Here is a 17,214-nt window from a genome sequence, read left to right on the forward strand (position 1 = left end):
ATCTGCTGGCCTCAGGTTGGCTGGCAGCTCTCAGTGGTGGGGGGTCTGGCCTATGGGGGCAGGTGCAGCAATTAAATGTCCCCCCCGGAGCCGGGAACCCTGGTGGCAGGATCCCTGCTTCCAGTGAGTGACTTCCTTCCCTCCGGGCTCCTGGGCATTGCGGGGGTGCCACCATCCATGGTGGTGGATGCCATGCCTCTTTACCACTCTCTTTAGCTCCCCACCCAGTAGGTTTAGCACCAAAGGAAAACACTCAGGATCACTTTATTATTGACCCATCACTCCTTCCATCAGAATTGTCTTACGGACAAAAATGTAATAAAAATCAGCCAGTCGGTTTTGGTGATACAAAAACAGAAACTGTGGAAAGGACGCGGTAGCACAGTGGTTAGCACTGCTGCTTCACAGCTCCAGGGACCTGGGTTCGATTCCCAGCTCGGGTCACTGTCTGTGTGGAGTTTGCACGTTCTCCTTGTGTCTGTGTGGGTTTCCTCCGGGTGCTCTGGTTTCCTCGCACTGTCCAAAGATGTGCAGGTCAGGTTGATTGGCCATGCTAAAATTGCCCCTTAATGTCCTGAGGTGCTTAGGTTAGAGGGATTAGTGGGTTAAATATGTAGGGATATGGGAGTAGGGCCTGGGTGGGATTGTGGTCGGTGCAGACTCGATGGGCCAAAGGGCCTCTTTCTGCACTGTAGGGTTTCTATGGACACAGCAGGTATGGCAGCATCGACAGAGAGAGAAACAGAGTTAATATTTCAAGTCCAATATGAACTCTGAGCTTTAGTGTGTTTTGTGGTTCTGGTGGATGACATTTGGCCAGGACCCCAGCAAAATGTTCTGCTTTTCTCAGGAACACTGCCCTGTGATGTGAACGAAAGTAACACTTCCTCAGAGTTAGGTAGGCCACACTGTCCCAGAGCCTCTGAAAGTGAGAGGCAGCAACAGCAGTGCCAAAGCTGGAGATGGCAGGGTAAGGACAAACTTCGAGGGTGCGAAGAAGTCGAGGCTTGAATATTTTTTTATTTGTTCGAGGGATGTGGGTATCGCTGGCTGGGCCAGTATATATTGTCCATCCCTATTGCCCTTGCTATTTCAGATTGGCAGCTAAGAGCCAACCATATTGCTGTGGAGGCCAGACCAGGTATAGACGGCAGATTTCCTTCCCTAAGGTGCACCAGTTGGGTTTTTCCGACAATCGACAATGGTTTCACGGTCATCAGTGGATTCTTAATTCAAGACTTCCATTGAATTCAAATTTCACCATCTGCCATGGTGGGATTTGAACCTGGGTCCCCAGAACATTACCCTGGGTCTCTGGATTTCTAATCCAGCAACAATACCACTGTGCCACCATCTATAAGAATAAATAAAATTCAATATTTAGGCCCATCAGCTGCACTGGTGTGTTCCATCGGATAGATTATGGTTGATTTGGACTTCAAACCTGTGTTTCCACTTTCTCTTCACATTATTTGATATTCCTACCTAACAAAAAAAGAAAATCCATAAATTTCGGCCTTCACAATTCCACCATTCATGGGTCATGGGCATCGCTGGCTGGCTAGCATTTATTGATGTGGAGATGCTGGTGTTGGACTGGGGTAAACACAGTGAGAAATCTCACAACATCAGGTTAAAGTCCCAACAGGTTTATTTGTAGCAAACACCACTAGCTTTCGGAACTGGCTGCTCCCCCCGATGAAGGAACAGCGTTCCGAAGGCTAATGGCATTTGCTACAGATAAACCCGTTGAACTTTAACCTGGTGTTGTGAGACTTCTTAGTAGCATTTATTGCCCATTCCTAGTTGCCCCTGTTCAGAGGGCAGTTGAGAGTTAACTAAACTGCTATAACCCTGGAGTCACATGTAGGTCAGACCAGTTAAGGATGGCAGATTTCCTTCCCTAAAGGATATTAGTTGGGTTTTTTTCCCTGACAATTGACAAGGGTTTCATGGTCATCAGTAGATTCTTAATTCCAGATAATTTTTATTGAATTCAAATTCCACCATCTGCAATTGAAACCTGAGTCCCCATAACATTTGTTCAGTTACTAATAGCGATGACACCACTAAACCATTGCCTTCCCTTTTGTGGAAGAGTATTCCAGAGTTCTGCCGTCTCTGTCTGCGAGAAAATGCTTCCTGATCTCACTGTGGATTGTCTGAGCTCCTGTTTTAAAATGATTACCCCACCAGAGCAAATAGCTTCTCTTTGATCTACACTGTCAGTTTTGTATCTGAACAACATGTTTGGATCACAGCGCGACCTTATCTCTGAAAGGAAGTACAAGCTAAGTTTGTGTAACCTGCCCGCGAAGCCCCAGTATCAATCTAACGTGTCAAAGTAGCAGCTGCCTCTGCAAGGCTGAGATGTCCTGAGGTGCAACGGTGGATTAGGCTGAGGCTGAGGAAGAGACAAAAAGACAGCGCTGGAGAAATCATAGATCATAGAAACCCTACAGAAAGAGGCCCTTCAGCCCATCGACTCTGCACCTACCATAGTCCAACTCAGGCCCTGCCCCCATATCCCTACCCATTTACCCACTAATCCCTCTAACCTATGCATCCCACGACACTAACGGGCAACTGTAACATGGCCAATCAACCTAACCCGCACATCTTTGGACTATGTGGGATAGGTTTGGAATGATTAGAACAACTCTTAAAAACTGAACGGTAGGACTTACATAGGCTGCAGTCCACAAGAAGGCCTCAATTGCCTCAAACCAGTGTACAATTAGTGATTGGACTCGTTACACAGCACAGTGCAATTTACATCAGAGTGACATTTCACTACAGATTAGCACAGTTCAGATCCCTAGTAATTGTCATACCGTAACCAATGGTAATATGCTCTGAGGGTCAGCTGACCCAGTAGACAATGCAACCAATTGCAAAGTGATGTGCTGGTCAGCTGACCCAGTAGAAATAGAAGGTAGATGGGGATTGTGGGGAGCTATGAGTGTTGGCATAATGAAGTTTCTTAAGGAAACCTTTGTCTTTGATTTATTTTGTGAATTTAGTTCTTTTATTGCTTGCAGCGGAAGTATCCTTGCTGCCGGATGAATAATAATACGTAAACGAGGGAGTTTAAGGTGAAGGACAAAATATGCAAGCAGGGAGACAGAGAGAAAACAAGGAGAGTGGAGGGTGAGATGAGGACACAGTAACATCAGGGGCGTGGAGCTGGTTCTGTGAGGGATCCTGCAGGGAAGGCTGCTGTGTATGTTAAAGACCTCAAGCACAGAGAAGCACTGAGCGGCCCAGAATCAAAGGGAACAACCCATGAGGGAAGCTAAGAGAGGAAGAACAGACACTGACGTTGGCCTAAGGAGTCCTAAGATTCCCCATGTCCTCAGCCTGCACTGACTGTCTGCTGGAGAACTGCAAGTGTCTGAGTAAGCTAGTCTAGGATTGAAACTGAGGACATAAAGGGGTCTGAACTGTGCTAATCTGTATCGAAATGTCTCTCTGATGTAAATTGCACTGTGCTGTGTAATGAGTTCAATCACTAATTGTACCCTGGTTTGAGGCAATTGAGGCCTTCTTCGTGGACTGCCTATTAATCCGGTTATTCTGCACCATTATCAGTGTGGTTCCTGGGTCTAGTAATCAAGTATATTCATAGCTGCAATGTCTTGCTGAGTGTGCTGCAGTGCAGTGCCAGCCAGCAATACGCTGTACCTGTAAGCTGGCGTAGTAGAGGTGAGAGAGCTGCCAGCTGAGCCACGCTGACACCGCAGCTCCCATGGACACATTTTTACACGATGATAATCAGTTTATTCCTGTTTGTGAGCAGCGTTTTCTCCAAGAGCTGTGGCAGTGCAGCAGTGATGTGGGTATGCCGGCAGTGTGGCAGTGCAGCAGCCCAGAGATCCTTGCGTAGGCTGAGCACACATCACTCCCCCTTTAAATGGCCACAAATACATGGAGGCACACAATAATTGTAAGGTCTGTATGTTCCAGCTTAACAACAAATGCAGAAGGAACACTGCTTTCAAGTCCTTCTTTGACCATTTTAGTCACTGTCTGCTGGTGTGGTCATCTTTCTGCAGAGATGAGAAACAGAAGACCTCGTCCACTGCTTCACTGAACCTTCTCATTTAAAGTAACAGTGAAGACTTTGATTTTTTTTCCTCTTTATTATTAGCAGCATGTAAGTTTTTATTTGTTACTTTTCCAATGCTGAGGGAGTGCTGCACTGTCAGAGGTGCTGTCTTTCCGATGAGATGTTAAACTGAGGATCCTCTCTAGTGGACCCAGGAAGAATGAGAAAGTTCTGGTGTTTTGACTGACACTTTTTGCTCTTGATGAGGATCGTTCAGAAAGATGATCTGGCCATTTCCTATCTCTTTGCCGTTTGTGGCACCTTGCTGTGTACAAATTGGGTGCTGCGTTTTCAATATCACAACAGTAACCATAGTTCAAAAATCACAAATTGATTGCAGGGGGCTTTGGGATCCTCTCAGGTCAGGACATTTACTTTATGAATGGAAGTTCTTTATTCCATTCACTGTTTTTTATTTCTCTTCCACTCCTACACATTCTTTCTCATTCACAAACCCGTTTCCTCTGCCCTGTTCCTCACTGTATCCCTGTCTTTCCACCCTCCCTCATTGTCTCTCTCTCTCATTGTCTCCTCACTATCTGGTCCCTCACTATCCGGTCCCCCACTGTATCCCTCACTATCCACTCCCCCGCCGTGTCCCTCACTATCCACTCCCCCGCCGTGTCCCTCACTATCCAGTCCCCCACTGTATCCCTCACTATCCAGTCCCCCGCCGTGTCCCTCACTATCCACTCCCCCGCCGTGTCCCTCACTTTCCAGTCCCCCACTGTATCCCTCACTATCCACTCCCCCGCCGTGTCCCTCACTATCCAGTCCCCCACTGTATCCCTCACTATCCACTCCCCCGCCGTGTCCCTCACTTTCCAGTCCCCCACTGTATCCCTCACTATCCACTCCCCCGCCGTGTCCCTCACTATCCAGTCACCCACTGTATCCCTCACTATCCACTCCCCTGCCGTGTCCCTCACTATCCACCCCCTCGCCTTGTCCCTCACTATCCACTCCCTCGCCGCGTCCCTCACTATCCACTCCCTCGCCGCGTCCCTCACTATCCACTCCCTCGCCGCGTCCCTCACTATCCACTCCCTCGCCTTGTCCCTCACTATCCACTCCCTCGCCTTGTCCCTCACTATCCACTCCCTCGCCGCGTCCCTCACTATCCACTCCCTCGCCGCGTCCCTCACTATCCACTCCCCTGCCGTGTCCCTCACTATCCACCCCCTCGCCTTGTCCCTCACTATCCAGTCCCTCGCCGCGTCCCTCTCTATCCAGTCCCTCACCGCGTCCCTCACTATCCAGTCCCTCACCGCGTCCCTCACTATCCACTCCCTCGCCGCGTCCCTCACTATCCACTCCCTCGCCGCGTCCCTCACTATCCACTCCCTCGCCGCGTCCCTCTCTATCCAGTCCCTCGCCGCGTCCCTCACTATCCACTCCCTCACCGCGTCCCTCACTATCCACTCCCTCGCCGCGTCCCTCACTATCCGCTCCCTCGCCGCGTCCCTCACTATCCACTCCCTCGCCGCGTCCCTCGCTATCCACTCCCTCGCCGCGTCCCTCACTATCCACTCCCTCGCAGTGTCCCTCACTATCCGCTCCCTCGCCGCGTCCCTCGCTATCCACTCCCTCGCCGCGTCCCTCGCTATCCACTCCCTCGCAGTGTCCCTCGCTATCCACTCCCTCGCCGTGTCCCTCGCTATCCACTCCCTCGCCGCGTCCCTCACTATCCACTCCCTCGCAGTGTCCCTCACTATCCACTCCCTCGCCGCGTCCCTCACTATCCGCTCCCTCGCCGCGTCCCTCTCTATCCAGTCCCTCACCGCGTCCCTCACTATCCACTCCCTCGCCGCGTCCCTCACTATCCACTCCCTCGCCGCGTCCCTCACTATCCACTCCCTCGCCGCGTCCCTCACTATCCACTCCCTCGCAGTGTCCCTCACTATCCACTCCCTCGCAGTGTCCCTCACTATCCACTCCCTCGCAGTGTCCCTCGCTATCCACTCCCTCGCCGCGTCCCTCACTATCCACTCCCTCGCCGCGTCCCTCACTATCCACTCCCTCGCCGCGTCCCTCACTATCCACTCCCTCGCCGCGTCCCTCACTATCCACTCCCTCGCCGCGTCCCTCACTATCCACTCCCTCGCCGCGTCCCTCACTATCCACTCCCTCGCCGCGTCCCTCACTATCCACTCCCTCGCAGTGTCCCTCACTATCCACTCCCTCACTAATTTCTCCCTGTAGCCAGTTTTAGTGACCTTGTCTCCTGTGCTCTGTTACACTCGATGTTTTGGAGAGATTTTTCTTTATCTGGTGCTGTTTTTCAGAAGATAGTTCCAGAATTCTCCCTTCCATCCCCAGTCAAATCTATCTGATTTGAACGTGTTTTCTTTGCTGCCTCATAAGCATTGTGGAAATACTTGAAATGAATGATCATCTAATATGCAGAGAAATGTTACATATATTTACTGAGCAGTGATCCAGCTGGTCTCTGTATACTTACCTTATGCCTGGTCTCTGCGTACTTACCTCACCCCAGTTAGCAATTGGGTCTCTTGTCGGTATTGTTTTATTTTTAGGGGGCCATTGAAGTGGATTTGCAGTTTACAGGATATCTGTATTTAGCATTTGATGAAAGGAAATATTTGCATTGTGCACAGCACAGAGACACCAATGGACAAAGAGCCAGAAGTAGCTCTATTCCTACTGGAAGCTATTTTTAAACGCAGGGAATAAATTCAGCCTTAAAAAGATCTAGAGCTGACGTTTTTTTAAAACAGACATTGTATTTGTGAGACGGCAGACACCGTCACCCTGACTGTTGGCTATTTGTACCTTGTATTTATGGGGAGAGAGAGAAAGAGAGCAATTCAGATGTGGGTTCCCACGATCCTCCTGTACAGTATTTCCCAGGGGGACACTTGGGTTCAGAAGCAGTCAGCCACCTCGGCCTAGTTTCAGTAACACACTGTTAGGCGCTTGCTTGCAAACCAGGACTGAGATTTTGCCTCAGACCCGGGGAGGGTTTCTCAGAAATAAACAGAAAATGAGACAAGCAGAGGAGGGGCAGCACGATGGCATAGTGGTTAGCACTGCTGCCTCACAACGTGTGAGTGAGTTTACTATCAAATAAATCGGTTGGACTTAAACCTGGTGTTGTCAGACTTTTTACTGTGCCTCACAATGCCGCAGACCCAGGTTTACTTCTGGCCCCGTGTCTGAGTGGGTTTCCTCTGGGTGCTCCGGTTTTCTCCCACGTTCCAAAGATGTTCGGGTCAGGTTGATTAGCCATGATAAATTGACCCTTAGTGTCAGGGGGTTAGCAGGGTAAATGGGTGGGGTTATGGGAATGTGGTCGGTACAGACTCGATGGATCACATGGCCCCCTTTCTGCGTGTAGCGATTGTATGATTCTATAAAGGAAGAGCTTGCATTAATGTAGTGCCTTGGATGACCCCAGGGTATCCCAGAATACTTTGCAGCTGATGAAGTAGAGTACTTAAAAGGAAGGGTGTGATCTTACCAGCCGTCCACCCCACGCTCCCCCTGCAGCGAGGTCAGGGAATTTGGTGGCCAGCCAAATCTCCGTGCACTACGGTGGGACGGGATATTTCCGCCGGTGGGAACGGTGGTAAGATTTCGGCCATCGTCACTCGTGTAATGTTGGAATTGGCACGTCCAATTTACACGCAGCAAGCTCCCCGAACAGCAATGAAATAAATTTCCAGGTCATCGTTATTCAATAGTGATCATTGAGAGAGATGAATGTTATCCCTGAAGCCAGATAGAACTCAATTTTCTGTCTCCGTCCCCATCCTTTTTCAAATAGAACCACGGGATCTTTTATGTTCAAAATGGAATTCAATCTGGATAAATGTGAGGTGATTCACTGGGACTGGATAAACAAGGCAAGGGGATACAGGATAAATGGAGGATCCTGGGACGTACCAAGGATTACAGGGACCTTGGTTTTAATTTAAGTTTATTTATTAGAGTCACAAGTAGATTTACATTCACACTGCAATGAAGTTACTGTGAAAATTCCCTAGCCGCCACACTCCGGCACCTGTTCAGATACACTGAGGGAGAATTTAGCATGGCCAATGCACCTAACCTGCACGTCTTTCAGACTGCGGGAGGAAACCCACGCAGAAATGGGGAGAACGTGCAGACTCCACGCAGACAGTGATCCAAGCCAGGACCTGAACCTGGGTCCCTGGCGCTGTGATAAACGTAACGAACTAATGTACCTGTGAGTCTCTAAAGCTTAGAGGTAATCTACTTGTCCACCCAGATCTTGTGAAGGTAACCTTGTCTGGGAGTTTCTTTAATTGCTCACGGTGATCTGCAGGATTGTGGATGTTATTCCTGATTTTACTCGGGATCTTGTCCTCAATGCACTGGGGCTGTGTATTGGTTCAATGGCTGGAATGTATCCAGTTTGTCCACATATGCCTCACCATTGCATCTGTGTGTGCATTGAATGTGTAGGACATTGGTGTGGCTGGCTGCCACGTACTTTCTGTGGAATTCTGGATGTGAACTTTTTGTTCCAGTTGCAAACTTTACAATTCTGGTGCTGCATTTTTAGCGTGCACTTTGTTCTGTTGCAGGTTTACAAGTTGCTGTCTAGTTTCAGAAAGAGTGGGTAGGAGTAGGTAAATTGTTACACATTGGCTTGCTGGGCATGTGCTCTGTTAGTGATGCCCTCAATGGTGTTGCCCTCAGCTATAACATTGTAATGTGTCGACCTTGCTTGGTCTGTCCACGTTTGAGAATATGGGATTTCACCATCACAACCATTCACTCAGCTCGGCCGTTAGCTGTGGGGCAACGAGGAGAAGTTGTGTAATTGGTGTCCCACTTATGACGCATATTCTGAAATGGTTTACCAATAACTTGATGACAGTTATCTGTAATGATGTTCACAGGCACACCAAGTGAAAATGGAACTTTGTGCACAGTGCGAGTGCTTGAGGTGTTATCCAATTGTTGCATACTTGGGTAAAGTGGTTGACAATGAAGTCAGTGCCACGGACATGGAAGAGGTTGCAAGTGAGCTGATTCTCTCTGCCACCTCGTGGGACATGGGCATCACTGGCTGGCCAGTATCCATTGTCCATCGCTAGTTGCCCAAGGGCAGTTGAGTGTCAACCAGCTGTGGCTCTGGAAGCATGTGTAGGCTAGGCTGGGTAAGGACGATAGACATTAGTGAACCAGATGGGTTTTTCCGACTGTTGACAATGAGAAGTGATATCGTTGAAACTCAAGATTCTGAAGGGGTTTGATAGGATAGATATTGGGAGGATTTCCCTGGATGAGGAATCCGGAAAAAGGAAAACAGCCTCATAATTGGTCAATCATCTAAGAACTGGGATGAGGAGAATTTAATTCATAGGAATGTAGAAACATAGAACATTACAGCACAGTACGGGCTCTTCGGCCTTCAATGTTGTGCCGAGCTTTGTCCAATCCCAACATCAAGCTATCCCCTCCCTATAATTCTGGTGTGCTCCATGTGCCTATCCAATAACCGTTTGAAAGATCCTAAAGTGTCCGACTCCACTATCACAGCAGGCAGTCTATTCCACACCCCAACCACTCTCTGAGTAAAGATTCTACCTCAGATATCCTTCCTGTATCTCCCACCATGAATCTTATAGTTGTGCCCCCAAGTAACAGCTACATCCACTCGAGGAAATAGTCTCTGCAGATCCACTCAATCAATTATAAAATTCACTGAGAGGATTGTGCGTCTTTGAGATTGACTACCCAAGAGGGTTGCGAATCTCATTGAGTATCTTCCAGTCTGACATTGAGAAGACTTTTGATATCTCAGGAAATCAAGGTATGTGGAAAATTAAAGTCCAGAGGACTTTGGGGCAGCATAGTGGCACAGTGGTCAACACTGTTGCCTCACGGTGCCAGGGACCTGAGTTTGATTCCCAGCTTGGGTGACCATCTGTGTGGAGCCTGCACATTCTCCCAGTGTCTGCATGGGTTTCCTCGGGTGCTCTGGTTTCCTCCCACAGCGTGCAGGATGGATGGATTGGTCATGCTAAGTTATCCCTTAGTGTCAGGGGGATTAGTAGGGTAAATGCATGGGGTTATGGGCATTGGGCCTGGGTGGGATTGTGGTCAGTGCAGACTCGATGGGCCGAATGGCCTGCTTCTGCACTGAGGGATTCTGTGATTCTAGGATGCAGACGATCAGTTATGGGCATATCAAATGGTAGAGCAGGCTCGAGGGGCCTTATGATCGTATTCCTAATATTTAAAGGCGTACTCTGATTTGCCTTTGTAAATTATACGGAACAGATGGTGCCTAAGCACTGACATTAATATTGTGCAAACAGCTATGTCCATGGCATGTGTTAAAGAACTGGAGTAGAGGAGACTTGAATAGACAGAGCCAAGTAACTCAACTGTTTCTGAAACATTGTGAATTCCCTTTCAAAGAACCACCAGGAACTGTCACATTTTCTTAAACACTCACCTACTTTATTGAAGTTTAAAGTTCATGAAGTTTATTATATTGTCACAATTAGGCTTACATTAACATTGCAATGAAGTTACTGTGAAAATCCCCTCGTCACCACACTCCGGCGTCTGTTCGGGTGCACTGAGGGAGAATTTAGCATGGCCAGTGCACCTAACCAGCATGTCTTTAGGACTGTGGGAGGAAACCGGAGTGCCCAGAGGAAACCCACGCAGACACAAGGAGAATGTGTAGACTCCGCACAGTGACCCAAGCTGGGAATCGAACCTGGGTCTCTGACCCTGTGAGGCTGCAGTGCCAACCACTGTGCCACTTAGAAGGAAATCTCTTATCTTACTCAGTCCGGCCTATACGTGACTCCAGTCTTGTGTCAACATGGTTGACTCTTACCTACTCTTAGAGAGGCCTAACAAGTATCTCAGTTTTGTCAAAGAATAATTCCAGGGGTGAAAAACATGGGCCGCTGGTATCTTTTTGAGGTGACTAGAGATAAGCAATAAATATCAACTTTGTTGGGAATATCTATATCCCAAGAATGAATTAAAGAAACACTAGCCTGTCACAACATAAATACCCCACAATACTCAGGCAGTGACTTCTCTCGTATGATTGTAGCTATTTGACAAGGAAGAGGACCTTAGGTAGCTATGTCCATTAGAGAGACACAATCACTTCCATATATAGCTTGAGAGGTGACATTCCGCAAGCATGGGGCCAGGCATGGTGGCACAGTGGTTAGCACTGCTGCCTCAAACACCAGGGACCCAGGTTCAATCCCGACCTCAGGTCACTGTGGAGTTTGCACGTTCTCTCCATGTCTTCCCCCCCGGGTTTCCTCTGGGTGCTCCGATTTCCTCCCACGCTCCAAAGATGTACAGGTTGGATGGATTGGCCATTCCATCAGGGGAGTAGCAGGTAAATGTAAGCGTTTATGGGAATAGAGTCTGGGTGGGATGTGGTTGGTACAGACTCGATGGGCCAAATGGTCTCCTTCTGCACTGTAGGATTCTGAGGCAAGTGGTCTGGCCAGTATGAACCACTAGCCCGTACAGGGATCGAATGTGCCTAATTGGTGGCATTTTGCAACACACCAGTCTCTTGTTTTAATGAGCATTTATTAGTGAAAGTTGTTATTTGATCAATAATCTAATTTTTATGTGTGCTGTCTAGCTTTCTCTATCTAAACTCATACGAGTGTATGAATACGCCTTTGCTAGTGAGGCTTAGCAAACGACCCCACTTACAAACAATCCTCGCCTGCTCTTCTCAACTTCACAATCTCCCTCTGTCTCGGGAACTCACTCTTTGATGTCACGAATGAGATTGTTTGACAGGGCTAACGTTTATTTTCGTGCTGGAAGCTCCTTGCTCAAGGTGAACGGCTATTTATTTGGTAACCCTTCAGTTTCTGGGCCAGGAGCAGATTTCGCCACTGATGAGAAGTCATTTTAAGATTGCTTTCATTGCTAAATTTTCAAACAGTCTCAGGAATGGAGGAAACACTAATTAGCAAAAGCAATTTGAAAAGAAGCTTTGTAAAGAATAGTCCGCTATATCATGAACAGTTGACGATGCTTTATTAGGAAGTCCTGTTGTCATTTGGCGGCCAACTGGATGAGTCTGTTATGACTGTGGATGTCAGAGTGAGGTGCTAAGTACTCAGTAATCGCTTTGTGCTGTCTATATGGGTCTCAGAAATGATTATAATATATTTTAGATATTCTGTTTTCACTGCGATTCATCTTAACCAATGTTGGTATAGGTCCGGCTGAGCATTCTGGCCTTGTGCGCTGTTGGGATGTATATCATGAGTCCTCATAGAAACATAGGTTTTGTAATATGCCTTTAAGAGATAGCTACATACCATTGCCAGCAGAGGAGTGTGGCATGTAATCCAGCCTCAATTCTACTTCAGCCTCTGAGAAGAGCACATGACACACTTTCCTTCTAATGATGCCATGCTGCGATCCCTTAACGGTCGATCATAACAATAGGGACTTTGAACTTAGGACCAGGGGTTGGCCATTCTGCCCATTGAACCTCATCCGTCCACCATTGAATGTGACCATGGATGATTTGGTTGTGGCCTTAACTCTATTTTCCTGCCCCCTGAACCCGATAACCCTTGACCCCTTGCCCATCAATAACTGGTGTAACTCAGCCTTGAACAGATCCAGTGACCCAGCCTCTACTGCTCTCCCACTGCCAAATGATCCTTTGAGAGAAAGAAATTCTTATAATTTCATTCTTAAAAGAAGCATCTCTTATTCTTAAATGGTGTCCCGGAGTTCTAGTCTCCCCCATGAGTGGAAATATCCTCCTGGTAACTACCCTGTCAACTTCCTCAGGGTGTTTAATATGATCGCCTCTCATTCTTCTAAAATCCAACAAATATAAGCCCAACCTATTAAAGCTTTCTTCAATGAAGCCCTCCGTCCGAGGGATAAATTGAGTCAGACTTCTCTGTACTGCTTCGAGATCCTTTTCCAAATTAGGAGGTGACTCCAGTGAGTCCTTCCCTTTGCACTGAAAGTTCCTTTCCAGCCATGAACTCCGGCACTAGACAAACAACGCAGCTGTTTGGACATATAGGTCAGAATTTTACATGGGAATTGGAGCAGGCAAGGGGCGGGCTCTAGAAAGGTCATAGAATCATAGAAACTTTACAGTACAGAAAGAGGCCATTCGGCCCATCAAGTCTGCACCGATCAGAATCCTGCCTAGGCTCTACCCCCATATCCCTACATATTTACCCACTAATCCCTCTAACCTGCGCATCTCAAGACACTAAGGGACAATTTTTTAGCATAGCTAATCAACCTAACCCACAGACACATCTTTGGACTGTGGGAGGAAACCGGAGCACCTGGAGGAAACCCACACAGACAAGAGGAGAATGTGCAAACTCCACACAAACAGTGACCCAAGCCAGGAATCGAACCCAGGTCCCTGGAGCTGTGAAGCAGCAGGGCTAACCACTGTGCTACCGTGCCGTTGACCTCGGGTGGGGTTTTACAGTTTTGAGATGAATGAGGCCGTAAAATTCCACCCATACTCTTGACTAGGAGGAATTGTGTCAACTGTCTGACTATATTGTCCCCAATTATCATGACATTCCTATTAGCACATCCGCCATTTGATTGGCTACCTGTACGTCGGTGCCATGGTTTGTTTGCTCATCCACCCTGTGGCCCTGTTTCCATCCACACCAGCTGCAAGAACCTCAAACCTGTTGGACAATTGCGAGGACTGAGGCTCCCACATTTCCACCTTCTCCGTTACCCCTTCATGCCCTCCTGTCCCCACATCAGAAGACCTAAACGTAAGGTGTGTGACCACCTCCTGGAACAAAGCGTGGGATTTTCCAGCTGCAGGACTGCAAGATCCCACCCGAGGTGCACAGACCTGTGCATGGTCCTCCCCTCCCGCTTGCTACCATTCCTGTGGTGGGTGGGACAGGAAACTTCTGCCCAAAGTACCCAGGCAGTTTTTCCCCCTCCCTGATGCATCACAGTGTCTGCAGCTCAGCCTCCAGCTCAATGACTCAGAACTAAAGCTCTTCAAACCTTGGCATTCCAGTTCAAGTTTATTTATTAGTCACAAGTAACATTACAATGAAGTTACTGTGAAATTTCCCCTAGTCGCCACAATCCAGCACCTGTTTATGTCAATGCACCTAACCAGCGCGTCTTTCAGACTGTGGGAGGAAACCCACGCAGACATGGGGAGAACATGCAAACTCCACACAGACAGTGACCCAAGCCGGGAATCGAACCCAGGTCCCTGGCGCTGTGAAGCAGCAGTGCTAACCACTGTGCTACCATACTGCCCACGGATGTGTTTGTCTGGATTACACTGATATCCTCATTCTGCAGTTGCAGCAGAACACCTTTCCTGCAATCTTTATTATGTTTTAATCATTTGTTATTATTTTCTTAATCAAGTTATAATGAACCAACCCCACTAGCCCCAATAAGCCCCACTCTTGCTGGTAAAGCTTAAATAAAACTTTGATTACAAGCAAATTACCTGAGTTTTGAAAGATAAATGAGCAAAATACTCACCAACCAATCACCTATCTGCTTTCCCTGTTCCCTGCCTGCACCAAAATTCCCTGAACAAATTCCCAAATTCACACTTGTGAATATCTGCACTGGTTGGGGAGCTACTGTCTTCATGAACTCACCATGGCCACCCCTATTTATACTAGCTGAAATTCTACAGAGAGGCAGCGGTGGCATACAAGGCTGGCATTGACCCAGTGCCAGAGACCCAGATTAAATTCCAGCCTTGGGTGACTGTCTGTGTGGAGTTTGCACGTTCTCCTCGTGTCTGTGTGGGTTTCCTCCGGGTGCTCTGGTTTCCTTCCACACTCCAAAGATGTGCAGGCTTGGCCATGCTAAATTGCTCCTTGGTGGCCCAAGACATGTAGTTTAGGTGGATCAACCATGAAAGATTTGTGGGGTTATGGGGATAGAGGGCTTGGATAAGATACTCTGTTGGAGTGGCGATGCAGACTCGATGGGCTGAATGGCCTCTTTCTGCACTGTAGGGATTAAAAGTTTATTTATTAATCACAAGTAGGCTTACATTAACACTGCATTGAAGTTACTGTGAAAATCCTCTAGTCACCACACTCCGGCACTGTTCGGGTACACTGAGGGAGAATTTAGCATGGCCAATGCACCTAACTAGCATGTTTCTTTTATTCATTTCTGAGACATGGGCATCACTGGCTGGCCAGCATTTAGTGCCCATCCCTAGTTGCCCTTATTCAGAGGGCAGTTGAGAGTCAACCACATTCCTGTGGCTCTGGAGTCACGTGTAGACCAGACCAGGTAAAGACAGCAGATTTCCTTCCGTAAGGACATTAGTGAACCAGATGGGTTTTTCCAACAATCGACAATGGCTTCATGGTCACCAGTAGATTCTTAATGCCAGGTATTATTAACTGAATTCAAATTCCTCCAACTGCCATGGTGGGATCTGAACCCAGCTCCACAGAACATTAGTTGAGTATCTAGATCAGTAGTCTCATGATAATACCACTGGCGTATATACATTGCCTCCTTCTCTCTTTCACACTGTGCGAGGAAACTGGAGCACCTGGAGGAAACCCACACAGACACAGGGAGAACGTGCAGACTCCACACAGACAGTGACCCAAGCTGGGAATCGAACCCAAGTCCCTGGCACTGTGAGACAGCACTGCTAACCAGTTGTCTCGCCTGCAGGGAGGTTTTTTTTGTCACTCACTGACTGAAAGAAACTTAACTTTAACAGTAAGTTGTAGTTTAGCTAATATGAGTAGATTTTAGAAAGATTTTAACCTTCAAATAAACGCTTAAAACTCCCGACTTACCAAGCTCACACTCTCTGATGGGTTGCACTCCATGATGAGTTGCTGTCTTCATGCTTACTTACTTCCCCACATAAAACGTAAACCCTTGTGTACATCTGAAGTTGCTGATCCTGACCTGTTCTCGATGCCCTGGTTTCGGTTTTATAGCAACAGTGGGAAGAGCAGCTTTTTCTCAATCCTTTCAATATTCAATCCGTGAAAAAGAAATCTAAGCGTGACTAGGAACTCGATGACAGGGCTGTGTGGGTTGGATTGGCAGGTTGAGGGCCTCAGGCTGCAGTTTGGACTCTTCTGTGTTGGGATATTATAAACAGCAAAGCCTTTGAAATTTTAGCCACATAATAATGACTCACTTTAAGATGATTTGTTTATTCATAACATAAGGATAAGAAGAGTAGGGAATTCAGCATCTCGAGCCTACTCTGCCATGCAAAGGGATCATGTTTCATTTATCTCAATTACCTACGCTGTCCCAGTACCCCTGACTCCCTTTTGCATCCAAAAATCTACCAATTTGTTAAAGTTTATTTATTGGTGTCACAAGTAGGTTTACATTAGCATTACAATGAAGTTACTATGAAAATTCTCTAGTTGCCACACTCTGGTGCCTGTTCAGGTACACTGAGGGAGAATTTAGCATGGCCAATATACCTGACCAGCACGTCCTTCCAACATGGGGGGAACATGCGGACTCCGCACAGACAGTGACCCACACTGGGAATCAAATCTGGATCCCTGGTGCTGTGAGACATCAGTGCCAACCACTGTGCCACCATGCTGCCCAATCTCTCATGAGATTCGCAATGCTTAAAATATCATCTAAAATAAACATGAGAAATAGGATTTGTCCAGGAGGACAGATTGCTCGTGTTTTCAAGGACAGAATGTCTGTAGTTATCACATTCCTCCTGCTATGAAAGCCTGACAAAACACCTTCTACTGAGTGCACACAGAGCACCGATGGCCATTACACAGATTGTACAGATGTTTACCTGCCTTACTCCATTATCTTAACATAATGTTATAGTTCTGAATAGGAAGCTCTCTTCTGCCATGAGTGATGATTGTAACATTTTCCTCCTCCCCTTTCTCTCCAGAACTGCATGAACCTGCCTCCAGACAAGGTCAAGTTGCTGAGCCAGTATGACAACGAGAAGAAATGGGAACTTATCTGCGATCAGGTAACTGGAGTTTGTTCAGCGCTCAGATTTCATTTGCCTCACTTACATTGTCTACAAAGCAGCCAGTAAATGATGTGAATATGGCTCGGGTAACCCTTTTTTTGAA

The 17,214-nt window shown here is 47.5% G+C and overlaps 1 protein-coding gene across 1 annotated transcript in view; it reads left to right on the top strand.

Moving 5' to 3' along the window:
• Positions 1 to 17,214, top strand: part of LOC145359337 (formin-like protein 1) — a 250,943-nt gene that overhangs the window by 88,594 nt on the left and 145,135 nt on the right. Inside the window, exon 2 of the mRNA XM_080213936.1 lies at positions 17,025 to 17,108. Within this exon, the coding sequence (XP_080070062.1) occupies positions 17,025 to 17,108 (84 nt within the window). The remainder of the gene's footprint in view (positions 1 to 17,024; positions 17,109 to 17,214) is intronic.

Source organism: Carcharhinus amblyrhynchos, chromosome 27 (assembly GCF_965287045.1).
Source record: "Carcharhinus amblyrhynchos chromosome 27, sCarAmb.v2.hapA, whole genome shotgun sequence".
Classification (NCBI taxonomy): domain Eukaryota; kingdom Metazoa; phylum Chordata; class Chondrichthyes; order Carcharhiniformes; family Carcharhinidae; genus Carcharhinus; species Carcharhinus amblyrhynchos.